The following is a 27,449-nucleotide window of genomic DNA, read 5'->3' as shown; positions in this document are numbered from 1 at the left end:
GAATCTGACATTAAAACTCTGGCCTAGAGCCAAGGGGCCAGGTGGTGGGGGACGCTCAGGAGTGGTGTGTTTGTGCCGTTCTCGCCACTTGAGAGGCCCGGCGGGGTGGTAAGAGCAGACGCTGACCACAGGCAAAATGGTAACTTTAGCAGACAGCTGACTGCACCATGCCAGGCTTTAGCCATTGTAATAATATTCACATTGGGGCTTTGCCCTTCTGTGGCAGCTTTCAGCCGAGGGTCTCGAGGCAATTTACAAACATTAGTGCGCTCAGCCTTGCAACCCCATGTATTATCATCCCCAGTTTTTCAGACCGGGAGATGAACTCACTGAGAGGTTAAGGACCTTGATTTCCCCAGCAGATGTGGGTGCTGAGCCTCTCTGGACATCAGGCCCCAAGTGACTTGCTCAGCAAGTCAGAATGGCAGACGCAGGAATCAGAACCAGGTTACCTGGCTCCCAGTCCTGTGATGTAACCACCAGCCCGCCCTTGTTGCTTGCTCTAGCCTGGCCGGCCCCAATGAGACAGCTCTGCTGCCCCCAGCACAACAAGCAGCCCCGTACCTGTGGCACACAAGGCGATGAAGGTCTGTGCGTGCTTCTTCACCAGCTCTACCTTTTCCATGGGCAGCGGGAGCCGATGGAGGATGTGAACCAAGAAGTCATTCGCTATTACCGACACCAGGTCCCACTTTAGCTTCTCAAGGACGAGAACCTCACAGTCCTGAGCAGGGGACAGAGCGAGTGTTACACAAACAGGTCAGACTTTTCTGTACAGAAAGTGCTTTGCTACAGAGAGAGTTAGCGAGAGCCAAGAGCGTGAGAGCACGGTGCTTAGGCAGGAGCCAGCCCCGCGGCACACCATCCATGCTGCAGTGCTATGAGGCAGGACAGAAAGAGGGGAAGCAAAGTTCCTGCCAGGGGGACTCATCTCCCCCCAGTCTGACTGGGGGACAAATCCATGCCTGCACTGATGCACAGCCTTGCGCAGGGATCAAGAGAGGAAGCAACAGGCCTCTCCTCTATTTAACTAGCACTAAAGGCTTCCTTAACTTGCAAGCCTGCTGCAATAACCCCTCTGGGACAGTGCAGAATAAGCAGGGTGTAGGCACCCCCTGGCCACTCCCACTCTCCGCTCCCAAAATGTCTCCCTGAAGTAGGGGAACAGAGATGGGTACACCTCCTCTGTGCTTGCTGGAGACGCCCCTGGCTTATGACTGTGCAGCCTGAAGGGGCTATCGGGCACGGATGAGTTCTGCACCTAAGAACGGTCACAGCAGTTTACAAGGGACGGCCCTGAATATTCCAGCAGTGGATGCAGTTTACATGCTTACAACAGCGAGGCACAGAATGAGTGTGCAGCTAAACCAAGCCAACCTACGGGCCAAATTGCACAGTCCTCACTCAACCTAACCTCCCATTGATGGTAATAGGTGTCTGCCAGAGTAAAAAAATCACAGAATTCACCCTGGAGCATGAACCTTAATACCCTCCATCTATAACCACTTTACGGTTGGACCGTATATACTGACTGCTTCACAGACTAATGAAATGCAGCCACCTCTAGGTTGGAGCACTGAAGCCATTCTATAACCGGGACACTTTGTGATGCATTTCTTGTTTTAGAAAAGGAAGAGTAACTTTTCCAACGGCATCTACAGGGATGTTTAACTGGGGGATTACGTTAGAATTTGGCTACAATGCCAAGCTTAGTATCCAGTATTACTGGGGAACAGGGCACTGGGTTCTTTAGTGACAACAAACGGTCAGGATGCCTACTTACAGCACCTCCAACAGTACCATGCCCCCTAGCACCAGGCTGGGTCACTGGCTCACTACCAACTCGTAAAGAAGAGCATAACCCAGTCACCACCCCACTTCCTTCAACACCTTTCCAGAAGGGTCTCTTGTCCAACAAACTTGGCTCAAACTTGGCTCAAAACTTGGCTCAAAAGACCTGGTGAGACCCCAGCGTGAGGCGGTATGACAGGTCTGCTGCAAGAGCAACTTTTAAACATGGAAGGACTAGAAAACAGACAGAATGACAGGGACCCTTTCGAACATGAGCCTGCAGCATTTCTATAGCTCCTTCCACAAGGTGAGCTCAAAGCACTTTACGGACTCTGGGCTTGATCCCTAGAGGTGCCGTGCCCTAGCACGCCCGTTGATTTCAGCTGGAGTGGCAGCTGCTCGCCCTCTCTCAGAATCATGCCAATGGAGCTTCCAAAGAGCCCCCTGAGCCTTATTCCCACTTCAGAGGGGGAAAGCGAGGCACAAAGAGGTCAAGCGGCTTGCTCGAGATCACACAGCAAGTCTGTGGCAGAGCCAGGAATAGAATCCAGGATCTCCTGTAGCCAATAGGTGTCACTTCCTCCTTTTGTTAAAAAACAAAATAAAAAACAAAACAAAACTAGCCCTTTCATTTCATGGCCACCTCAACAGGAAAGATGACCTATACAATGGGGAGAATAGCACTGCCCAGCCCCACAGGGGAGTTGTGAAGACAGGTATACTAAAGCTTGTGTGAAGCGCTCCGATATTACCGGGATGGAAGCCATGTAAGTGCAACAAATAAAGTGGTGTCTCTACCTCTTGACATCACTTGGCCTTAACTAGGTCACTTGATTTCAGAGTGTAGTTCCCATTACCAGAAGTCCCATTATCTTTAAATGGAAATAGATTACGGAGTTGATTTTGCCCCCCCAGAGAAACTGACAGGGCAGCCAATTCTGCCAGGATAAGCAGTTTTGAAGAAGTGAGATTGATTTTTCAGAAGGATCTGGCTTAGCTTATTTAAAAGCAAAAAAAAAAACCAAAAACCAAAAACCCCACCTTTCCTCCTTACACAACAGTACCAGTTCTGAGTTGTTAAACAACATCATTGCTCAACCTGTTTTGAATTGCCCACTGGGCAGAACGCATGGTATCATCACTGTGTGGCTACAAGGCCATTTCCTGCCAGTGGATGGCATTTTGCTAGAATCAGGGTTGTTTTAGGGTGTTGGGTCCCCATCCCTCCTGGCCCCAGATGGGTTTCCTGGTCTTTTATACTGACCAGCTTACTTTCCACCTTCGCAGCACATAAGAACAGCATCTACCCAACAACCTATACACTCTTCAATTAAATGCAGTGAGGAAAAGCAAGGAGCAAGTAGAAGACTGATTGTAAACCACAGGTCTTGAAGATCACAGGAAAAGGTCATTTGGGATGCACCATATTACAGGAGAATATAGAACAGACATCAGGCTTGGCTACAGACAGGGGAGTCTGAGCTGCTGAAGACTAGCAAGAGGACCCAGAAACAGACCTCTGCTGGAGAGCCCAGGGATCGGGAATGGGATACAGAGCTCTTCCTAATTAGGACACAGCCTCGGGCAGTCCTGACTGAAAGTTGTTACCACCTGATGGCTGCCTGCCTGTGTGAAATGAGATTGCCGAGGCTCAATCCAAGTCTTTGGGAATCGGGGTTCGAATCCCTTTGTTGCCAATGTCACCGGGAAGGCTGACATACTGAAGCGAACACTCCCTTTTGCCCCGATATGTAGACTGTCCAGGTCAGGCCCAAAGGCCTCTTTGTGGGGTTGGGGCACTGATGGGAAAGCAAGCATGGCTACTGCTCAGATTTGCTCTGTGGCTAATAAGATAAGCTTTAGTCAAACAAGTTATTGGGCTTACCACAAGAGTTACTGGATGAAATTCTCTGGCCTGTGTTACCCAGGAGGTCAGACTAGATGATCTAATGGTCCCCTCTGGCCATAAACTCTATGACTCTACTAACAGGAGACTGAAGCCTCAAAGGTGGTCAGTCTGGGACCTCCCACCCAGCACCGAAGAGACACAAGACATACCAACCACAAACAAGAGACAGAGGGAGCCTGTCCCAACTGCAGGAAATGTTTGGCAGAAGATCATCCCTTTTCACCTACAAGGAAAAACTGAAGCCCAGCTGAGAAAGCTGGCGGCCCATGGGAGCTCCCCCTGGACACACCAGGCCAGGCTTAGAGTGTGTGGAGGGTTATTTCCCCCCTGCAGCACTGACACTGATCTGGTTTTATTACCTGTCTGGGTGACTCAATCTGTCCTTTCACGAAAGACAAAGCAGCAGCTCTTCCCAGGGTATGCAGGGAGGCTCAAAACAGTCTTGGAGCTACAGATTCTCAGCACCTCAAAGGATCATTCTCATGGAAGCTTTGCACCACCCTGTCCAATAAAAACTTCTCGCTACTCTCTCTGCCCCCCACCCTCCCTCCCTGGCTTCCAGCTTTGAACTGCGTGTCAGAATTTCTTAATCACTAGAAGAAGCACAACAAAAGGCTGTACCAGAGAGGAGAGCAGCACACCAAAGCGACAGTGTTCTCAAGATCACAAACATCCTTTTCCTGGAGTTTCCTTGGCATCTAATTGGCTTGCTCCGAATGGTTAAAAAAAAATTAAAAATAGGAAATTATCCTTTGTTTCTTTAGACTGCAGCGTTTATCATCGCTCTGGAGAGCCATCAACACTTCCCAGCTAGCTCGGCATTTTCTCTGTACTGGGAGAAAGTCAGGTCCCAGTCCTGCAGGATACTCAGTGTGCAGAACACCCCTCCACTTGGCTGGGATTTCTATGCATGGAGAGCACACACAATCAGGTTCTTCACCAGCAAATCTGCTCTCTTGATCTCTCCCCACTGCATCCAGTACTGGTTTTAGTAATGCAGCTTCCACTGTGCGTTACCTCCCCTTCTCCTGTCAAGATGACACCAAAATGTGGTTCTACTCTGAAACATAGCCTCAAGGGACCCTGTGTTTAACATGTCTCAGTGATTTCTAGCTCAAGTGCTTACGTGTATAAAGATGTTTTTACTGTTTTGCAGCCCTGCAAACTCAACCTGGATCTGAGAGTCAAGCTGGGTCCTTTCCTTCTTGTAGATCTTCATTCTCAATAAAGATGCTGCAGGTCAAATTTTACCCTCAGAAATACCTGTGCAACCTCACTGCCTTCGATGAGTTTGCATTAGTTTAAATGACTGGACTTTAGGAAGCAATTCTGTTCAAGACACCCAAGGAGGAATGGAAGCCGGCTCACTTTCCTGTCACTCTGCTGGCTCTGCAGGAGTAATGGGAGATGAAGTTCATGCTAATTTTTGTCACTACAGTCAGCAGAGCTGATGAGCAGCAAGGTGCCACTGTAAATTCACTTTTCACAGCAGACCGGCACTTTACATTAGAAACAGCCGATTTGAGCAGCTCCGACCTCCTTCCTCTACGTTCGTTCGGCTGACTCAAGAAGTGAGTGGGAAGAGACTCCAAAGCTGCAGTTGGTCACCTAGCCTACTTAGCAACAGATGCAGAATTACTGAAATGAGCAGCACGTGAAAGTCCATTTGCAAATAGGAAACTCTGGTTAACTCTTTGTGTCTGTCTCCTGTGAAGGATCGGAGCTCAGGCTCCAGTGTATAGTAAAGGCTGGAACAATTTCTGCCCCCTTCCAACTCCCCAACAGAACGGTCACATCAGTTGCACCCAAGAATTAAGCAAAACTTGCCTGATCTGCTTTCCTTGGAAATGCTCTGCCAAGAGCAGTCATCACTTCCCACAGTCTACTGCTGTCTCTCTTTCCCTATCTCTACCTACCATGGGCTGCTGGCACAATTCATTGTGTTATCTGTCTAAGGGCACCCTCCTGCTTGGGAGCTTAAGTGGAGGATGCTTGGCACCCTGCAGGACTGGACCCTTCAATCTAAGCTCCTCTAAGAGAGGAACCTGCCTTTCCATAGGTCTCTAGAGCACTCGAGCTATACAGAATAACTCTCCCCCAGCAATGGCCGTATTTTCAAGGGCTTAGCCTGGAGAACTGGGGACAGATTTTTAGAAGAGCTCTGCACCCAATGTGCTGGGCTCTTCTGAAAATCTGGCCACTTATTTTGATGCCTAAATGGGTACTGAGCCCGTTTGAATTCTGACCACAACTGCCTTGCCGTCAGGAAGTCAGACATACTAAAGGTCAAAGCCCAGGAGTGTGCCGTACCAGATAGCAGGTCCTGAGTGGTCTTTGAAGATGGCAGCTGGAGAAAAGCATCAGTGAATGGGACTCTGGGAAGAGGGAAGGAGGAAGAAAAGTCAATGCTGCCACCTACGTTGGAGAATCAGCAGAGATGCCGGTAAGGTCTTTTGCTTGAGACACTTGCATTGATTTTGCAAGGCTGGAGCAGCAGGAGCTGGGATGGCCAGGACAAAAGCAAGACTCCAGCTTTACGGCAAAGACATTGGCAACCCATTGGCAATTTCTTCCCTCCCACACCATGCGCTTCAGGCTAACAGCCCAAGTGAAACTGCCTTGGGCTGCAACAGCACAAGTCATCTTCATTCTCACCTCCCTTCTGCTGCCCTGCAAAGAGCACATGGGTTATGCACAAACCGTTAACACCTCTGAAACCTCAGGGCAACCAAGATGCCAGGAAGCACCATTACTATATTGGAAGCCAAAACTATAATCTCTTTATTACCATGGTCTCCAATACCTAGGGATTGGGGGTTTCTTAGAGGACGAGATAACAGGACAGCTAATAAATGAACCAGGTCCTACCAAGCCAATGGACGGTATGACTTGCTGACAATAGCTGCTCCCTCCAACCATCTTGTGGCTAAGTACCATCCTGCACATGCAAGAAAAGCCTCTAGCCTTGTGGTTTAATGAAAAAAAGAAAGATGGTTAGATAACGCCCTTTGACGGAAACCCAACTTCCTCCAAGTGGACAAGTCCTTCATTTGCATCATTTCCTTCTGCCAAGAATAACTTAATCAAGATTTTGTTTTAATTTATCCTTTTTAGAACTCCAAGCTTGAGCCAGGCATCCTCTCCAAGAGGAGGAAGTGAACCCGCTGGGAAAGTGAGCCAGCTTCCCTTACAAGAGCCCAGGAGAGTGCGCCGGAAGCACAGATTTGTGCTAAGAGGCCAGGATGTATCCATTGTCCGAACCGTGATGAAGAAGCTCTCCTTCCCCTCCCTACCCACTCTCACTGCAATGTTGTGAAAGAAGAGAAGTCGATAACATTATTAGCACACAGGAGGAAAGCAGCAGCTTTCTCTGGTTTTGTAAGCAGAGCATTAACTCTGTCACATCCCAACACAAATGCAAACCTCACTAGTTCCATCCAAGGTTATCCTGGGGAGTTTGTAATCCTTCTTAGGTCGTGGAGCCTATGACCCAGTAAGAGGGGATTAGAGTGGTAAGTCATACTACTGTCTGTTCCCAGCTGGGCTACAGAGAGTTTACCAAGAGCAGGACTGGTGTGACTTTCAGATCACAGCCTTATAGGTGTCTTCTTTCCCAATAACCTTCAAAGATAAAGCCCTTCTCCAGGCCCGCAACTGCTCTGGTCTACCTGCTGCCCCTAACCACAGTGCAACTCACCTTCTGCTCAATCTCCTCGAAAACAAACAAGTTAACCCCAATTACTAGAGAGACAACTGCCCCTGGAGCTCCACGCTAGTGTGTGGGAGGCTCCACTCTTTTGGCCATGGACACATGAATGAGAAGCCCATCTTTAGCACCATAAGGCAGGATGCTTGGCGCCAAGGGTGAAACCGTTCTTGCTCATCTCAGCTGGGCACTGACGCTGAAGCCTATTGGTGAAAATGTAAATGTCAGCACTCTTCACTATTTCACAAAAGGAAGTACTCTGATATTATGGTGATGAGTGGTAATACAAGAACTTAGATGACAGACAGAAAGGAGAGGTACAGTCGTATGAAGAGCCACACGATCCACTGAGCGCGGTGTCTCATTTTGGTGTCACAAATAGGTGGAGCTTGGGTTGTGGGAGGCACCTGGCAGAGTACCACTACTTATTCTCCCCCGACAATATAACCGTGTGTGTGTGTGTGTGTGTAAAAGAGAGAGAGAGAGTGTGTGTGTATTTAGACACATCTTACCCAAGATTCCTTGCTTACAAACCCTTGAAATGGCTCCAAGTGTGGAGCCCTGAGCATTTTGGTTTAAAAAGAAAGGAAAACTTCAAGCTTGGTGCCTCTTTCACAGCCCAAGCACGCCCAGAACTACCTGCCATTTTGGCCCTCCCTAACTGAGCTTTCAAAGAGTAATGCCAGTTACACACGAAGCCTGAACAATTTCATTTAAAAAAACCCAAACCCACAGCCAAAAATCAAAATGATTTTATTTTGCACTTCAAGGCAGCTGAACCAACCTGAACATTGTTCAAGACTGGTGTCTGGTGGCAATCAGTCCAAATTTTTCAGCGATCACAGAAATAACTGCAATGGACACTACCTAGCTTCCACTGCTTGGTGGGCTCAGAAGAGAGACGAAGGACTGCCTGGGCCATGAAGACTAAATCCCCACCTCCGCTCCAGCGCTCAGGTCAGAAATGGAGATGAAGCAACATGTGGGAGAAAGCTTGCCTTGCTGCAGCCGAAGCACCTTCGGTCTCCAGGACTGGCAATTGGGCATCTTTCCCCAGCATTAAATCCAGACACGCAAACAGGCCATGGAATCAGAGCATTTTGACCTATCCATCCCATTCTCTCCTGTGGGCATGGGGGAAAACATCCTTCCCAGCTCTTCTTTTAAATGCACCCCACCCTCCCAGAAGATAACTCATGCCCCCGCTCCTGCTCAGGTGCTCGGCCTGCTGCCCCTGCAGCTGCCCCAACCTTTGCAGGCCCAGGTGTGAATGGAAACTGAATCTGTCTCTCTGCCAGATGGCAATCCCCATCATTACCACAGGCCCACACACACACACACACAAGCCTCTAATTTGGAAGCTGATCCAGAAATGAACTCTAGGCACATACCTCCCTCTATAATCCATGGGATTTACACACATGGAATATATTCAAGAATCAGGAAGTGCTGCAAGGGGTGAAGATTTATTTACAGTAGAGTTTTCATGCCCAGCATGACCCTCCTCTACAGCAGCACAGGCAAAGAGCTGCATTCCAACCATGGGGCCAACTCCACAGTCACAATGTGCACCTGCAACTCCTGTGGACAGCCGTACCTGGCCATCACATATGGCAGAATCCACCTACTCTGGTTGCGAGCATCCTCCACCCATGTTACCGAAGCAATAGCAATCCTCCATATATCTCAGGGGAAGTCGCATGGAGGTGAAGGGAACTTCCCCCAATCCTCATTTGCATGATAATAAAAAAAGTTCTCCAATAACGAGAAATGTCTATCAGCTCCCCCCTGAAAGTTTAGTGGGTCCACTCCCCACCCCGGGGACGAATCATTATTACATCATCTCACCACCCCCACTCCTCAAAAATAACCTAACCAGCAGATGACTAACCCTAGGAAATTCTGTTTGACAAACCGTCCAAAGGGATGTTTGTTACACTGAAGTCAGGTGGTGGTTCCCTCTTGAAGGTCACATGTTCCAACATGGCTGAAGCCCTTTCACATTCCTCCCCCATTGACTGAGCTCCACCAAGAAGACTCCACCCCATGGGACACCCAGGCAGCAATGGAGTTAAGTGAATAAGTCCTAGTGTCACTTGAGACCTTGTAAAAATGGCTTCACTTCGTTCCCATTGCACTATCCTGTCCTCCCACACACGATCCCAAACGGCAGCAAGTCCATGACACTTCCCTAAATCATTCCCAGCCCCCTCTACAGCACCTACCACCTTGGTCTCTGAGCTCCAAGGACTGTGGTCTCCCGGTGGGCAGGCATCTAGGTCACAAAAGCCCCCCCATCACAACCGGCCCCCCTGTGGGCAGTCTCAGAAGAAAGACCAAGGGTGAGAGGACATGGAAACTAAACTCCCCTCTCATCCCCAGAGATGAAATGCCTCCTGGTTTGGGCAGATAGGCATATTGATAGGACCTTCCCCATCCACTGCCTTTTACAGTACCTGTTCTGTGAATAAGGGCCTTTGATCTCTCCAGGGCTGTTGATCCAGAGCTATTAAAGCCCCAACATGGGACACAGTGAATTTCAATGATGGGGATGTGTATTTAACACAGGTAATGTTTTGTATAACCTCAGTGTCATGATTGTGCTGATCAGAGTAATCAATGGGGAGTAATACCAGGGCTGCATGCGGCCAAGGCAGAGGTGGCGGGTCTAAGTGAGGGGTGCAGTTCTACTTCTCCAAAACGTAGTGTGTTCACTTGGGCAAGGAAGCAGAGAGGCTATTTGCGGAACATGGGGGAAGGCACTTGGGGAAACAGGGGAAGGAAGACAGAAGGAGCCACAGGGCAGGTATGTCACCAAGCAGCAGCAGCAGCATGTAGAGGATGAGAGAGCTGGGTAGTGGGGTGAAAGGCTCTATTAGGCAGCGTGGGGAGGTTACCAAGAGTTGCTGTGGTGTGATGGAATTGTCTGTGTAAATGCAGAGTTTCTCCACAGTCAGGGGCATGGTCTCTCGCAGCTTGGAAGCCAGGAGCATGCAGACAGCCCCCAGAAGCTGCAAGTGACTTTTTCGAGTAGGGACCGAAGACAGGTAGCGATCCACGTAGTTCATGGCCAAGGGGAAGACCTCCTCTTCGCACTTCTGCTCCTCACACACCTGATGAAAGCCAACAGAAGAAACGAAGTGTTTTAAATGCAGGACTCCTCACTTCTTGTCCATATCAGGACTTCAAAACTACTAGTTATTGCGGAGTTTGGCACTTCTGTGGAGCCTTTCGTCTGGTGCTCTCAAAGCACTATTGGCCTTAAGAGCCAAATTCTCTGCTGGTGTAACTCCACCATGTCACCAGCAGAGACTTTGGCCCAATGTCCTACAACTTGCCTCACCTTCCCCTGGGAGGTAGGGAAAATAGTAAAATGGGTATAATGGAGCACAGAGAGGTTAAAGACCAAAATCTTCTAAAATGTCCACTGATTTTGAGTGCCTCTGTTTCTGATTCCCCAACTTCAAGCATCTAGGTCTTAATGACCAGATGTGCTGATCACTTTCTGCTCTCCTTGAATGGGGGTGCTCAGCACCTCTGAAAAAAATCAGTCCCATTGTGGCTACAGCTGGCCACCCAAAAACTAAGGCACCAAGAATCAGTGCCACTTTTGAACACTCTGGGCTAAGTGACTTGCCCAACATCACAAAAAGAGTCACCAGCAGGGCCAGGGATAGAACCCGAGTTCAAACTCCTGGCTCCTCTCCTCTATCTACACCACACTTATGACAGGCATACACAGAATCCAGGAGTCCTGAATTTCAGTCCCTTGTTCTAGTCCCTCAAGTATGCTATTAATACACCGGCCATATTTATTTCCTTGTTTTAACAGAACTACAAAAATATTGAGGTTTCCCCTTGTGCTATAGCAAAGATCACCCTTCTCTTTCAAACTGTAACTTTGCCTCCCTATGTACTCTCTACCCACATAAAACCACATGCCAGAGACTTTCTCCTTTAAAAAAAAAAAAATAGACTCACTTCTCATTTCACAGATTTAATTTTGGCTGCATTCCCCCTCACCCTCATTTAAAACAAAAAATGAAAGATTAGCATTTAGAACTAAATCCGGCTGCCACTGAAGTCAATGGAAGTTGTGCCACCGACTGCAATACGACCTACATTTGGTCTTAACTCAAATCCTATTAAACCGCACCCCTAGGAAATCCCAGTGATACAGCTTCTAACGTTACTTTGGACTCCTTCAACTCCTACTGAGTTCAGGGTCTTGCAGGATCAGGCCCCAGAGCAGCTTTTATCTCAGAAAGCACATTTAAGACAGAGGATAATTTAAAAAGTTGGAATCGGCATGTGCTTAAAAATGGAAACGGGCAGTTTGTTGCGACAGCCGGTGGGGTGGAGAGATCGACAGACTGAATTCAATCCAGATTCTGTTTCTTCCTCGTGTAATTTCATTTTCCTCTGAGTCTAGACTATTCACTGCTTGATCATTTATGAAAAGAGACGGAGACATCTCAGATATTGTCCTCATTAAGTTGTTTAATGCTGAAGATTGCATTCCTTTTAATTCAGTGGAGTGGGAGGTTGTGATGTTTTTCTAACCAGGCTCTCTCTTACAGCTGCATTGGAACCCCAGCTCTCTGGACTGACAGTTTTGGGGACTGGGGTAAGACAGATGGGAACCCTAGAGGAAAAAGCACACACTGCCAGGGCATGGAAGAGAGCATGCTGTCTGGGTGGGGGTGACCCTCTCGGTGCAGAAGGAAATGCTGCAATTCCCCATATGCAGAGGGGGGAAATCATGCTCCCAAGCACCCCAGGGCTATCACCACTACAAAAACCCAGGGGGAGGGAGGCCTCTTTCAAATGCCCTCTTATCCCACTATTCCCCCTGCCTAACCATCCCCCCCTCCACCAAAGATTGAGCACCAGACTCCTCCCACCACAGACTGAACCCCCACAAACCACAGGCCTCTCTCCCTGCCCCATCAGACTCTCTCCTTTGGAACTCATCCTGCAGCAAGCGACCCCCCCCCCCCAAGCACCCCTCCCAACTGACACAGATCCCCCAAACCGAATGACCTCCCCACCAAAAAAAAAAAAAAAAAAATCTTTCCCCCCCCAATTGCCCCCACCACTAGGTGACCCCACTACATCCTCTCCTGCATTCACACTCCAGTGAGATCGGGGTGGGGCTCTCTCTCCCCCACACCCAGCCCCTCTCGCCTGCCGGAGCCGGGCAGCCGGTGTCTGCGGTGGGGACAAAGGAGGTGTTGGCTGGATTTGGAGGGAGTGTGGTGGTGGTGGGCGGGGGAGGTAGGACCCGGGTTGGGGGGGGGGGGGCCGGGGGTCCCGTACCTCCAGCATCCAAAAAGCCAGCATCTTCCGCATGTACGGCTTGATCTCCTTCTGCACGCAGTGGAAGTAGGAGACCCGGGGGCTATAGCGCTCCTCCTGGCTCAGCAGGTTCTGCAGCACCCGCCGGTCCCGCAGCAGCTGGAGGTCCCGCTCCGCCCTGGGCACACGCGGGGGGCCCTCCGCGCACAGCAGCTCCATGGGCCTGGATCCCGGGGGGGCGGTGGGAGAACTGGGGGGGGGGGGGTGCAGCCGGGACACGGCTCGCAGGGGCGGGAGCCGGCGGCAAGGCGGGGGCGCTCCCAGCCGGGGAGCGGGGCGAGCACGCAGCACCGACCCCAGCCAGCGGCCGCTTTGCCCCGCGCTCCCGGCCGCACTGACAGCGCCTGGGCCCCGGGTAACAGTTTTTAGAATGTCGGGAAGGGAAGGGGCGGGGCCGCCGGCGGGCCCCGCCCCGCCGGAGGGGGGGGGAAAGGAGAGGGGCCCGGAGTGGAAGCCCCCTGGCTCCCATGGTGGGCTAGGCGGCTGCCCTGCTGCAGGAGAGGGGGCTGTGTCCCCGCCCATACGCTCTAGACTGGAAAAAAAACAGTGAGATTCCCCCTCCCACAATTTTCCTTTTTGCAACCACTGCACTGGAAAGCCACGTCCCCCCCCTCCCAACCCCCCAAATCCCCTCCTCCCCTCTGATTTCATGGTCTCTTGCTACTTACTGCAGCTACTCCCCAGCCAGTGGAAAGGGGCACTGACTTTTCACTCCACCCACTGGACACAAGCTCACCCATGGCAGCCTTCCAAAGACCTAGGGTGACTAGATAGCAAGTGTGAAAAATCAGGTTCGGTGTGGGGTAATAGGCGCCTATATGATAGAATATCAGGGTTGGAAGGGACCTCAGGAGGTCATCTAGTCCAACCCCCAGCTCAAAGCATGACCAACGCCAACTAAATCATCCCAGCCAGGGCTTTGTTAAGCCTGACCTTAAAAAACTCTAAGGAAGGAGATTCCACCACCACCCTAGGTAACCCATTCCAGTGTTTCACCACCCTTCTAGTGAAAAAGTTGTCCCTGATATCCAACCTAAACCTCCCCCACTGCAACTTGAGACCATTACTCCTTGTTCTGTCATCTGCCACCACTGAGAACAGTCTAGAGCCATCCTCTTTGGAACCCCCTTTCAGCTAGTTGAAAGCAGCCATCAAATCCCCCCCTCATTCTTCTCTTCTGTAGACTAATATATATAAGACAAAGCCTCGGATATCGGGACTGTCCCTATAAAATCGGGACATCTGGTCACTCTACGAAGATCCTGCATCAAGACATCAATCGCTTCGATACCTCATCATGCTGCAGTGATGCTAGGCGACAAAACATCGCACGGAATCCATCAGTGTCACGCTGCCTCAGATAACGTGCTGGGTGCTGTACATAAGGCACAACTGAATATTGCCCTGAGTCAAAGAGCTTACAGTCCAAATAACAGAAAGAAAGAAGAAAGATTGGACTGGGGAAACCCAGATGAGGGGGGGTTGTTTGTTGTTGTTATTTATTATTAGCATTAGTAATACTTTACTACAGTATCTGTCTATCATCAGTTCAACCACCAATGTTATCCAGTTGTGTTAAAACCACATCAAGTTTCAAGATCCGTGAGCACATTATGAGTATTCCTCATGGGGCATGGGTTCCCCTGGTTCAAAACAGGACAATCTGGAACTCGCAGAACAATTGCCAGCTCTGTTAATCGATTATTTCAGTCTCTTCAATGTTTAATTCTGCAGCTATTTTTATCTAGGACTCCTGGAAGCCCTGAGAATAATCAGATGTGAGTCTGTTGAAAGGATGTCTGCACTGGGCTTTTTTCCTCCAAAACCTATCCCAGTATTACTAATATTAGTGCAGCTTCCCTGGAGATAGCAACACTGGGAGCTTCTGTAGACGAGGCTTCCGCAGCTACTGGTGTTTTTAACAGCATGTAATAATGGTTTTGAAATAACATTCTGAACTTTTGAAAACTATCCTGAGCTCTTGCCTATTTAGACTAGAGACTCTTTAGGGCATGGGCTATCTCTCACTGTGTTTGTAAAAGTGCCTAGCACAATGGGGTCCTCCCCTGATCTCTGTTGGGACCTCTAGACGCTACTATAATACAAATAATAAATAATAATAATTAATACCAGGCTTATCTACATTAGTGTTCCTGATGTTGCTAACACTGTTGGAGCTGCACTAGTGTTAGCAATGATGGGAGATTTTTTTTTAAAGCTTTTATTACGTGTCTCTGCATACTCAAATCAAAGCCCTGCATATGCTCAGCACATGGTTTTCACACACGGTTTTCAAAAGTTCATAACTTCTTCTTTTAAAACCTTTTTTTTTTCAAATTTAACACAGATTAGCTCGTTTTCCAGATTACCTATATGTCAAGTGTGAAGATTTAACTGTTTTTGAGTTATCCGAGCTCAAAAGAAAGTCAAAATACATCATTTAAAATGAAAAACATGTTCCCTTCACACATAAAGAATTAGAAAAAGAGCTGAATGGAATTTCTTCAAGCTTTCGAATTAAAAAATTAAAATCTTCATCAGATTGAGAGTGAGCATGAGAAATTTCAGCCCAAAAGGTCAAATTTTGAGAAAGTTCTGAATATGAAAGGGAAAGGATTAAAATGAAATGACCAGCTCATATGAACTTTGAAACTATCACAGTGCTGTAATATGGCAACTGTAGGAACAGTTGGAAGCTGGATGATTAATCATATAATCATAGAGGTTAGTGGTGGAAAATACTTTCTAGATCATCTACTCCATTCATTTGTTCCTGACTCTATTTTCTAGTGCTTTATCCAGCCTGGGGTTAAATGTCTCAAAAGAAGGCGCTTTGCAAAGGGCCACATGTAGCAATTTATGCTGCAGTGTTACTCTGCTAAAACCACATTAGGGGTGCTGAGGAGCGGTAGCTGACCCATGGATTTACACTGGGGTGGCCAAAGTTCAGTTTATCTGAAGCAATCCCTACTAGGAGGCTTGGAAAAAGGCTGTGTAAATCACCATGTTCAGGAGAAACTGAATACACCGATATCATGGACATGTTGGATGAAGTGTCATGGATCTAAGATGGAGATTGTGATCAGTAGTACAAGCACTAGATTAGTATAAGGCATTCCAGGACCATTCTCCTGGAAATATGTTTGTATAACATTTCATCTTAAAAGAATGGAGGATCAAAGAAGTTAAAGATTGAATGACCAACCAGATCTTTGAGTTTATTCTTTCTCTCTTCCCAAGTTGTATTCACTACCACTTTGAGGCATCTAATACTTTTGCTTGACCTTCTAAAAATCTATGTTCAATCATTATAAAAAACCAGTAACCAAGAACGAACACATTTTATAAACTTGTTGATTTTTGAGCATAAGCAGAACAAGACAAAAGTCTTTATCTGCCCTGTTCAGGAACATTGACCCTGAAGAGAAAAAAATCTTTTTTGATCTGAGGCTTCAGAGTTCAAAATACTGCTCATTTTACATCTCCATAAACATGAAGGTCATGTACATGCCAGATTTGATATAAATCACACCCTAGTACTTAAAATGTCCATTTACTTCAAGGAATATGGGACCAAGCATTAGACTGATCTATCTATCTATCTATCTATGCCATTTCTAATGATCCCATCATCATAACTATCATAGTATCTTGGTACTGGTTGTATGGTGTGTTACACAATGCTCACACAAAATCTTACAGCAACATAGCACAGATGAGGAGTAAAGTGGCGAGAGTATGTGGAATTATATTGATTCTATCCCAGTCCTAAAATGAAAAAGGGGAATTTCAGTAGGTGATATTAGAGAGACAAGGTGGGTGAGGTAATATCTTTTATTGGACCAACTTCTGCTGGTGTGAGAGACGAGCTTTCAAGCCACACAGAGCTCTATCCTGGGACGGACCCGGCTACAACTACACTGCATACAGTAGGTGATATGACATTCCAAAAATATACCTCCCATTACAACTTTCTTCCACCTTCCTTCACTTCCTGCTGTGTGGGCATGAAATATTTGAAGGATCCCTGAGAGCATTTCTGTAGACCAGTCAGATGGATTCAAACCAGGGTGACCCCCGCCCCATTCCTTTATTGTTGGCGGCATTTTTTGTTTTGTACACAGCGTGAGGAGGGCCTCAAATCCCACATTTTCAGTAAAAATAGACAGCAGCTATTTTCTTTAGCCAAGCAAAGGGAAACCACAGTGCTGGGTTCTTGGTCCCTACATTTTCTGGACTATGTCCTTTGAAATTGAAAGTTTCAGGTCATATACCAGACATAATGGTCTCACTCATGTTTGCTTAGTGTCCCATGGGTGGGTTTAACTCAGCCTGATTGTTAGAAATATGTTGAAGCTGAAGTCAATGCAGTTGGGGTGGGGTGGGGGGAGCAGTGGGGAAATGAAGGCTGTTGCATAAGAGAGAAAGTGTTCCTTCCAGATGATGACTTGGCAAAACTGATGCATCTGCCAGCCACATTATCAGGCTAGAAAGGCAAATTACAGACTTCAAGAGTTTGTGTGGAGGGAAGGGAGTACATTCCCGGAAAACCAAATTCTGGTCACTGTTGATCATGGATAGACAACTTCCTGGCTTCAGTGGTAGAGAAGTCAGAAATGTTAAAAAAAGGAAATTCCTTAAGAGAAAAAAAAATTGAGGGTTTCTAGACCTCCTGGATCTCAAACCAGCAATGTTTTCCTTTGCTGAATCACATGGGGGATCATTTTTTTGGTATGCAGATGATGTATGAACAGTCACCAGCACTAGGAGCTTTTAAAGAGGCACTGAAGCTACAGGGCCAGAATCTCTGTGAAGGGGGCAGCAGGTACCAAATTCACATTCTGACCACCATTAGGAAGAAGGCTGGAGAAATGTGTCAGGCTGTTCGTTAAATAAACCGATCCAGTTTGGGTCAGATTGTCAGTTGACTTTGGTGCCATTGACCTTGATGGCGCTACACTGATTTGCACCACCACGATGTTCGTTCATAGACAGGAGGGGGTACCTCTTCCATCCTTCTCTCTTTGCCTTTTGCAGCCACTATTCATTCAACTTTGAACTGCTCAGGACGAGACTATCCTCTTTCTTCTCTGTCAGACCTGACTAAAGCATTGTCAATGATGTCATAGTGAAACTGCTTAATGTACATGAAGGTCCCGAAAACCAAACCCACATGAATGAGCAAATAACTATAAAATTTACTGTAGGAAATACCCAAAATGAGACTAAAAAACAGACAGATTTCATGTGAGAGTTTAATAATAATACTGCATACTTTTCATCTTAGAATCTCAAGGCACTTTACAAATCTTAATTAGCTAAACTTCATGACCCACTTCACCCCTTGCGGCAGGCACATATGATGCCCATTCTACAGAGGGGAAAATTAAAGGTACAGAGAGGTTAAGGTTAAGGTTACACAGCAATTCATTGGTACAGTGGGAAGTACAAACCAGAAGTCCTGGCTCCTGGTCCCATGCTTTAAACACAACCCTTAAAGGGGTCCTTGATGTCCTTTCTCATAATTTAATCATTCTCATTAAAAACTCCCACAGACTTCAAGGAGAGTTTGGCCTAGTATTGCAGGATTTGACCCATGGGATGTATGTCCTAATGCTATTTCCTAATAATGGCAACTATTATGCTCCATTTCCTCAGACCTTGTCAAACTTTTGAGCACAAGTAACTATTTCATGGTGTTTTCATCAGAATGAGCAGCAGAACACCGAATGTCAGTAATCCTTAACTGCATCATGTTGTAGAACAAGCCCTCTGAAGAAGACAGCTCTCTCTTTGGTCTGGTCGACACACAGCTGATTTAACTACTTCTGTCAGAGATGTGATTTTACACCCATTATAATTATATTGGTACAGATTCCAGTGTGGATGTAATTATATCAGTATACGAGTGCTAATACCATAATAGCCTGGGAATAATCTATACCGGTATAACACCTTTATACTGGTATAGCTGTGTCCACACAAGCGATATCGGTTTCTAAACCAATATAGTTAAAGCAGTACAAAAGCTGTCTGTACACAAACACATACCTTGGGATGCTTGCAGAACAGACCTAAATAGCGATAGGAAGTGACCACTCTTACGAAGAGGGAAATCATATGTCTTGTATTTTTACCCTATAATGGGGTTTTGCAACCGACTGGCTGTAGGACCTTGTACAAATCACTTGGGTCAAAATTTCCAAAAGTGGCTACTGATTTTGGGGGTCTCAGTTGTGGGGTACGTTGGGCCTGATTTTCAGAAACGTTGAGCCCTTGTAACTCCAAGTGAAGTCCGTGACTTCAGCAGAAATGGTGCTGATGGACGCCGTTGAGGATCTGGTCCAATGAGCACTTCACCTGACTTTACAAAAAGCATCAGTACCTATTGCCTTTAGCTGTCCATCTGTCACTTTTAGCAGCTGTTTTTGTGCTTTTGTTTCCCTTTTCCTAACACGATCTAAAATTAAATTGCATTTTCATTGACTCAAAAATGTACCAAACTCAGGCATCACCTGGTGAATGGTTGCTTTTGTCTCTGAACCAGGCCTTTTAGAAACTAACCAAATTCAAGTGGGAAAGAAAGAAAGATAGTTGAGTGAAACTAACCAATTTCAGAAATCAAACTGAGGCTTGGAAAGCCCCCAAATTGAGATTATATTTAGTTAATTTTAGGGGATTATCTGTGGTTACAGTTCATGCAAATTAAAAAAAGAGCTTGTAAATTTTACATATAAAATATATTTTTTAACACGCCCTTCCCTTGTCACTCCTTCTTCTCCCCTTCCCCCACCCCAGTAGATCACATTACGCAAGATTTGCACACAATGTTTTGTGTCCAGGATGTTTTAAATCTTTTTTTTTTTAAATGACTTTTGGCTACATGTTATTTTTGTTTACATGGCAAAGCCAGCAAAATGCCTCTTGACTCGCCAATCCAGCCATTGACAAAATGGCATGGCCCAGTCAATAGGGCAATAAACTGGTGGTTAGGATGCCTGGGTTCTGTTCCTGGCTCTGCTGTGTGATCATGGACAAATCACTTCCCTTCTTTGTGCCTTGATTTCCCCATCTGTAAAATGGGGGTAACGACACTTACCTGCCTTTGTAAAGTGCTTTGAGATCCTCCAATGAAAAGAGCTACTGTAAGTGACAGAAATGACTGGAGTCTGAATTATTACTGAAATATTTATTCATATTCATCCCTACCCCAAACAGTTTACAGTCTAAGGCAATACTACCCTGCCTCATTACAAGGCTGTGTGCTGTTCTGCTCTACAAGAGCCTAAGGAGATAGTGGGCACTCTACAACCCAACGTGCCTCCTCTATGCAAGTATACACATAACTACGGATCCTCCAGCGCTGCCCCAAGCTGTCCCTTTGGAATTAGTGTAACCGGGACCCCCCCAGAGCTGAGCTCGACCCCTCCCGCAGTGCAGAACACAGGAATCCTGCCTCCCCAAAGTTGTGTGACAGAACCTCATTGGTTCAACTGCTAGGGGACACTCTGAGGCTGCGGGGGAGAAGGCAGGACTGGCCCCCAAGTGTTTATTTCAATGATGGGCCCAAGCCATAGAGTCCAGATCTAGATCTGAACCTTCCTCAGATTTGGAGGTGTTAGTCATAGTGTTTAGTTTTGATCCATTATAGACACTGGTGGGGAGCAGCCAAAAAGTTCTGACCCAGATTCAGATCCAAACTTCTGCCACAAAAATATCTGCATGTAGGAGTCAGGGTGTGCAAGGAATGTATCCCTTTACCCTAAGGAAAGCAGGGCTGGACAGTGGATGGAGGGATGTCCCCTTTCCCAAGGCTCATGTGCTAAGAACCAGGATCACGGACTTACGGTACCATAGTAATAAACCATGGCGAAGAATAGTTGAAGAGAGAAAAGGGCAAATAAACAAGCAAATATCCACACTGCGAGACCCACACATTATGATATTTTTAAATTAAAGCTTGTATTTAAACCTACCCTGCTGCTCACTGTCCCAATGGACTCAGAGCCTGACACTAAGCAGAGCACTGCAGGCCAGCTTCAGAGCTGGTGTCAGTGGGTGGGACTCAGAGGAAGCCAAGAATCTGGTCTGGATTTGGTTCCATGCCTTTTAGTGTGGACACTATTCATGGAGGGGAGCGGTGTGGATGTGGCTCTGTGTGTGTGTATCTGTGTAGGTGTGCAGTGGCTGCAAGGCGATGGGGGCAGGGCAGGAAGAAAGAGCCCTACTCCTTTCTCCCAGCTGCACAGCACCGGGACTGCTAATCCCTTGTTAACAGGGGCTGGACAGAACAACTACAGGCGATCTGGACTAAAGGCAAATCCCACACCCTCCAGCCAATAAACCTTTACACTAAGCTTGCTAGCTATACTCAGTGCACCCGTGGAGTAACTGACAGGGAAAATCTTGTGTTGACCCTGGAATGGCTTCCTAGAGTGGAAGAGTGTGAACTGGAGGGTCCAGATTTAGCTCTGATTTACACCCCACCGATTTCAGTGAGGTTTCACAGGGTATCAATCAATGCAATATTTAGCCCCACGTCAGCTTCTTCCTGGGAGCGGAGGAGATCTGAGTTCCTCTAGCAGAATGAAGGTTAGTGACTGCTCCACCTTTGCATACATGGAAGTGCTGTGCACTGCAGACTTGCAGGTCTGAAACCTAAGGGACTGTCCCAAGGATCACCGAATAGCTTTGCTGTCACCCTGCCGTTCTGCAGCAGGATGCCAACCACTACTCATTGTGTACTTCCCCGTCCATCCTGACCCTGTGAAGTGAGGGGACACATCCAACTCTCCCTGCTCAAACACAGCCCCTGTCACAGATCAAAGGGAGAGGAATATCACTGGGCCCTTCTCTAATGCCTTCCATCCAAAGATTTACAAACACTAGTGAATTAAGTCTCACTACACCCTTTGCAAAGTAGATATTATATCCCCATTTTACAGATGGAGAAACTGAGGCACAGAGAAGCAACGTAACTTGTCCAAGGCCACACAAGGAGTCAGCGGCATAGGTGGGAATAGAAGCTTAGACTCTTCTGATGCTAATCCCCTCCGCTAAACCCTAGACCACATTCCATAAGACGAATGCCCTTCCCTACAAATGCAGACTTCATTGTATCACTTTCCATTATAATTTCCAAGATATCCACAATAAAAGACAATATATATGCATCTCTACTAGCAAATTTCTTGTCATTACATATAATCCTATAAATAAATCTGCTGTTACATTAATTAACATACTAATGAAATAAGCTCCCTGAATGTATACACACATCTCACTTACATCTGTGCAGAGCTTCAGTGAAGAGACTCCAGATTTACACCGGTGCAAATGACACCATAATTCGGCCTTATACATTAGCCATTTCATCTAGTATGGAGCATACCACTGCATACTTGTTCTGAGTTTCCATGTCCCATAAGATTGCCTGTTACATCCCCCAGCAATGAGCTTCACACAGGGAGCCTGATTCTCCATTGCCCTACACCTTCTTTAGTCATTTACACCAGTGCAAAGAAGATGTAAAATGCTACCGTTCTGATGTGACCACACTACCCCGGGGCAATGGAGAATCGGATCCACTGAACTGTGACGTGCAGGTTGGGCTGCTAGCAGGATATTGTCTGTAGCAATTAAGTGGCAAGTTTCCTTCCCACTGTAAACTGACAAACCCATAGGTGCCTGTGAATAGGCATGAGTGCATCTTGATTTATTTTTGTAGCAGAGTATATTTATTTGTAAGATGAACTGACAGACCATGTCCCCAAAACAAGTGCTAACATCTGCAGTAGTGAGCACCATGCTGGGCAGGCTGGCTCCTTGGCTCAGCTGACCAGATCGCTCCAATAGGATAATCAAAGATGTGCTTTGTTTTATAAGGGGCGAGGGGGGAAGTATAGCTGGGGGGAGGGGGGAAGTATAGCTCAGTGGTTTGAGCATTGGCCGGCTAAACCCAGGGTTGTGAGTTCAATCCTTCAGGGGGCCATTTAGGGATCTGAGGCAGAAATTGGGGATTGGTCCTGCTTTGAGCAGAGGGTTGGATTAAACGACCTCTTGAGGTCCCTTCCAACCCTGATATTCTGGGCGGGGAGGGATAGCTCAGTGGTTTGAACATTGGCCTGTTAACCTAGGGTTGTGAATTCAATCCTTGAGGGGGCCATTTAGGGATTTGGGGCAAAAATTGGGGATTGGTCCTGCTTTGAGCAGGGGGTGGGACCAGATGACCTCCTGAGGTCCCTTCCAACCCTGATATTCTATGATCTAGGGAACTTCATGCTGTACATTAGCTTTTTCCCAGTAAAAGTCTCTGTTGTTACTACCCATGCAACTCCACCTGGGAGCAGTGGTGGGAGCCCTACACTAGTGTCGGCTAGTGCTCGCCCGTCACCCACAGCAAATCCAGGCAACACAGGTGTTAAAACATGGGCATCCAGTGGCAACTGGTCTTCGGTGGGGTTCCCACCATTGCTGCAGCTACTGAAGCTGTGAGAAGTATTAGGGGAGAAAGCATAGTGTAATAACCGCACCTCGCGCCTAGATAGCGCTTTCCAAAGGAGGTCAGTATGATTATCCCCATTTTACAGAAGGGGAAACCGAGGCTAACACCACCCAGCAGCAGAACCCAGACTAGAAGCCAGGTCTCTTGAAGCCCACTCCAGTGCTCTAACCACTAGGCAACAGTGAACAGGTGAGATTGCAGCTGAATCACAGCTCAGTGCTCTGAGGAAGCAGGGCAGGGGCAGCATCATACTGGAGGGTCCCGCTCAGATGTGTTCTCATGGGCTCAGTCCTCATGCAGGGTTTGTACCACAGATCTCTGCCCCATGCCCTACTCCGGGCAACGATCGTTTGCATATGTTTTCCACTGCTCTGATTTGCGGCTGTAAAGCTGCTGAGCTGTCACTCTAGATCCATACAGGTAATTTCCCATTACGGGGCAAATGACAGCTCAGCCAAGGGGACCATTTTGAAAAGGAAAGTACGGTTGTTGGCCCCCCACTCTGCTGCTCTGGTAAGGAAGCCTCTCAGCCCTGTGTCCTCTTTGCCAGCCCGAGTCCAGACCTGAATCAGTGATAAGCGCAGAACTCCCACCCTTAACAAGCATCAGAGCTGCTGGTTATCTACACAGCCTCAGCGCAGGCAACAGGGACGGTGCTTTTCAGGCCTACCAAGAGCTTTATGTTAGAATAAAAGTGTCCCCTCCCTCCCAACAGGCTTGATCCAAAGCCCACTGAAGTCAACAGAAAGATGCCCACTGAGCTGAATGGATCAGCCACGACAGATTCTGAATCAGTACCAAGATCTCCAGAGCAATTCAAAGCCATGGGCATGGCTCACGGGAGAGAAAGAATAGAACATTATCCAGTGCATTATGGCAAATGATAGAAACTGAGTGGGTGGGTAGATGCAATGGGTAGTGAGTGAAAGAAAAAGCGTGCAGAGTACTCAGCATATTGCTGAGATGAATTGCATTGCTCTGCTCATTCGGTAACCAATGTGTGAGGCTCAGCTGGCGAGGTTACATGAGGAAATGGCCCCATCAGGCCCGGCAGGGAGCTTTCATTTCCCAGGCTGAAGTCTGAATGGCCCACAAGATGGACAGCAGAAATACAGATTTTTGTTTCCCACACCCAGGTTCCAACAGCATGTCAGAGGCACTGGGGTCTTTCATACTAAGGATCTGGGTGCAAATGTCAAGCCAGGGAGCAGCACAAAGGATTTTAACTTCCAAACCCCGGCCAGATAACAAAAAATTGGAGAGACAAACGCACACACTCGTAAAAAGAGGAAGAGAGATAAAAGGGGGAAGGTAGAACAGAGAAGCTAGGCCAAGGGCTAGAGTTTTTAAAGGAACTCAACATCCAGCAACTCCCATTGTTCTCAAAGGGGGGAAGAAGTGGGTTCAAAATTTTATTTTATGTTTATTTATGACACTTCTGAACAATTGAGGCGCTAATCATTTAGTAATGGATGTGATATCTAGGGAAAAGCTCGTCCAGATTCCTGACCAGATCCTTGGAAGGACAAAGGTGTAAGAAAGATTTCAGTCTTAGCAGAAGAGACTAGCCCCCAAGTGACCAGCACTAGCCTCAAAACATTCTAGAATGATTTCCAGACTGAGCAACCTAGCCTCTCTGGTATGGGCAAGAGTGGCGTTGCCCTCTGTCTGGGTTTTAAACCTACTCATGCAGAAGGTGGGGACAGTCTCTGAATACGAGTCTGAGTGATCCAATCTAATATATGAAATGGCAGTCGCATTATCTGCTGCCAATAGCAGGGGTAAATTCAAGTCTCTGACCGATCTCAGTTGGATTGGGGGAGACTGGTTGGGTTACAGGGTTATCATGCCTCATCTCAGGCAGCTACTCTGGAGTTATGGAGTGACCCAAGGCCCTTTCTTGCTTTTCTAGCCAAGGGAAGATGCATTATGGATTGTTGCAGAGAGGAAGGAAAGACAGGAGAGGAAAGGAGAATATAAACAGTTTGAAGATGGATAGAGAAGCCATTCAACGAACCCATATCACTTCTTCAATATCTTGCGCCCCTGCTTTGGAGATTAGGGGCCGTTGCATACAGACGGACAAGGGGAGCAGGCGTGACCCCCAGATAGGGGGCTCCTGAGGAGTCTGTTGTTCAAGTCTGTTGCTTTTCAGAACTCAGCTCTTTGGGCTTGACTCTCCTCTCACCTACAACAGTGTAAATCAGGAGCAGCTCCACTGAAGACAATGGAGATGCCCTGGGGTAAGCGAGAGGAGAATTAGGCCCTCCCACTGCACTCGGGTAGGGAAACACTCTTTCTGCATCAGTAGCAAATTGCTGTGCAATAAACTGAGTCTAGAAAACCCACCCCCCCGCCTCAAGGCCTGGGCCTCCCCGGTGAAATCCGTTGGCTCACTTGGCTCTGCTGAAGGGCATCAATGCTTCACTTGCTATTTTGGACAGAGCCTTTTTCCTGTGGTCACGCTCCGTGGCCGAGGAGCCACACACATGTGTGCAGTAACCACTTGGTGCCTGGTTCAAAACACAGATGGTTCGTTACTTGGGGGAAGAGGGGGTCAGTCAATCAATCCCCTCTGGTACGTACAGCGCCCGCGAGCACTTCCTAATATAGAAGCAAGGATCAAGCTAACAAGCTAATGGGCCAAGCAGAGTTAAAGACACGAGGCCTTGATCTTGCTTCCATTGGAGCAAAACTCCTAACGAGCTTCAGTGGAAGCAGGATTGGGCCCTCAAGTGACATTCTGTTCCACAGAATCCCCACTTTGCTGGAGTCTGTAGGAAAAGAAAGGTAGATCTGGGCATTATTAGCAAACTGCTTGGTCTGGGCAGGTCATAAAGGCTTCCCAGTGAGAACAAACGCAGTAACTGGGCAATGTTTTCCATTTCTTATTCAATTGCAATAATATTCCCACCTAGCCGTTCTCTGTGCATGAGCCTAAACATGACCTTTACATATCTGACAGTGGAGAGACACAGTGGGTGAGTTAATGTCTTCTATTGGGCCAACTTCTGTTGGTGAGAAAGACAAGCTTTCCAGCTTACACCGAGCTCTTCCTCTGATCTGGGAATGGTACTCCGAGCATCACAGCTAAAGGCAGGGTGGGACAGATTATTTAGTGTAAGTAGTTAGCACATATTCTAAGAGATCATTCAACATAGAGTGGTCCAATAAAAGAATTTTATTGCCCAAATTCTGATGGCAGCTTCCACGGGGTCTCATAAGGAGATCCTGGATGTCCTTTCCCAAAAGAACAACAGATTATGTCTGTGGCTAACATGGCTACAACTACGCTGTGTATTTGACAGTGAAAAGCCAGCCCTGATTCCTTCCAAGCCTATGAGGCCAAATGATGAAATTTCTAAGCAAGATTAATAAAGAGACACAGGTCATTTTTATATGGATACCAAGAATTTCCAGAGTTATCATAATGAATTATAAGCTTGATAGAAGGGATATTAAACCTCATGCTTCAGGGCTCACCCAATCGCTAACTATTAGAAAATTAGGGAGAGTGCTCATGTGGGGACTGATTATAGCATGGTGCTTATTGTGGGATTCTTACACATTCCTCTGAAGCACCTGTTATTGGACACTGCCAGATACAGGATATTGGACTAGATGGACTTTGGGTCTGACCCACCTCCTACACTCCTAATTCCTTTAGCAAACCTCCTAGTGGGAGCACAAGAAGCACTGAGAGTGCCTGATAAATAATATTTCCAAGAGTGGAACTATCTATGTCCACAATAGAAGAAGAAAGAAGTGTTGGTTAGTGGTTAGAGCAAGAAACTAGGAGTCAGGACTCCTGGGTTCTTTTCCCAGTTCTGCTGGTGACTTGTTCTGTAGCCTAGGGCAGGTCACGTAACTGCTGCATGCCTCAGTTTACCATATGTAAAATGGCAGTAATGGTGAAAATTCAGCTCTCGGGAAGCAGACACATCTCCACTGAAGTCAATGAGTTGCTCTCACTTGTACCAGGGTGAGTTTGTGTAACTCAATGGCATTCCAGCCAATCATATTGCAGTTACTTACCCCATCTGTCTGATTAATATGTACATACCTCACAGGAGGGTTATGTGTGCATTAATTAATATGTTAAAACACTCTAAGATGCTACAAGTGTTTTAAAATCCTCAGATAAAAGCCAAAATCCAAAGTATTATTGATTCTCATCTCAT

At 47.1% G+C, this 27,449-nt stretch overlaps 1 protein-coding gene across 2 annotated transcripts in view; it reads right to left on the bottom strand.

Annotated features, from left to right (window-relative positions):
* Positions 1-27,449, bottom strand: part of CCND3 (cyclin D3) — a 60,470-nt gene that overhangs the window by 6,297 nt on the left and 26,724 nt on the right. Inside the window, exons 1-3 of one of the 2 annotated variants that reach the window (XM_073320143.1) lie at positions 12,726-13,055; positions 10,304-10,519; positions 565-724 (exon numbers count right to left, since the gene is read on the bottom strand). In XM_073320143.1, the coding sequence (XP_073176244.1) occupies positions 565-724; positions 10,304-10,519; positions 12,726-12,923 (574 nt within the window). In that variant the 5' untranslated portion in view covers positions 12,924-13,055. Of the gene's footprint in view, positions 1-564; positions 725-10,303; positions 10,520-12,725; positions 13,056-27,449 lie in introns of those variants that run through there. The other variant, XM_073320144.1, reaches the window with a different exon arrangement.

The sequence above is a fragment of the Lepidochelys kempii genome, chromosome 21, assembly GCF_965140265.1.
Source record: "Lepidochelys kempii isolate rLepKem1 chromosome 21, rLepKem1.hap2, whole genome shotgun sequence".
Lineage (NCBI taxonomy): Eukaryota > Metazoa > Chordata > Testudines > Cheloniidae > Lepidochelys > Lepidochelys kempii.
Note: the sequence above shows the minus strand (reverse complement) of the source record. Positions and strands in the feature narration are given on the sequence as shown.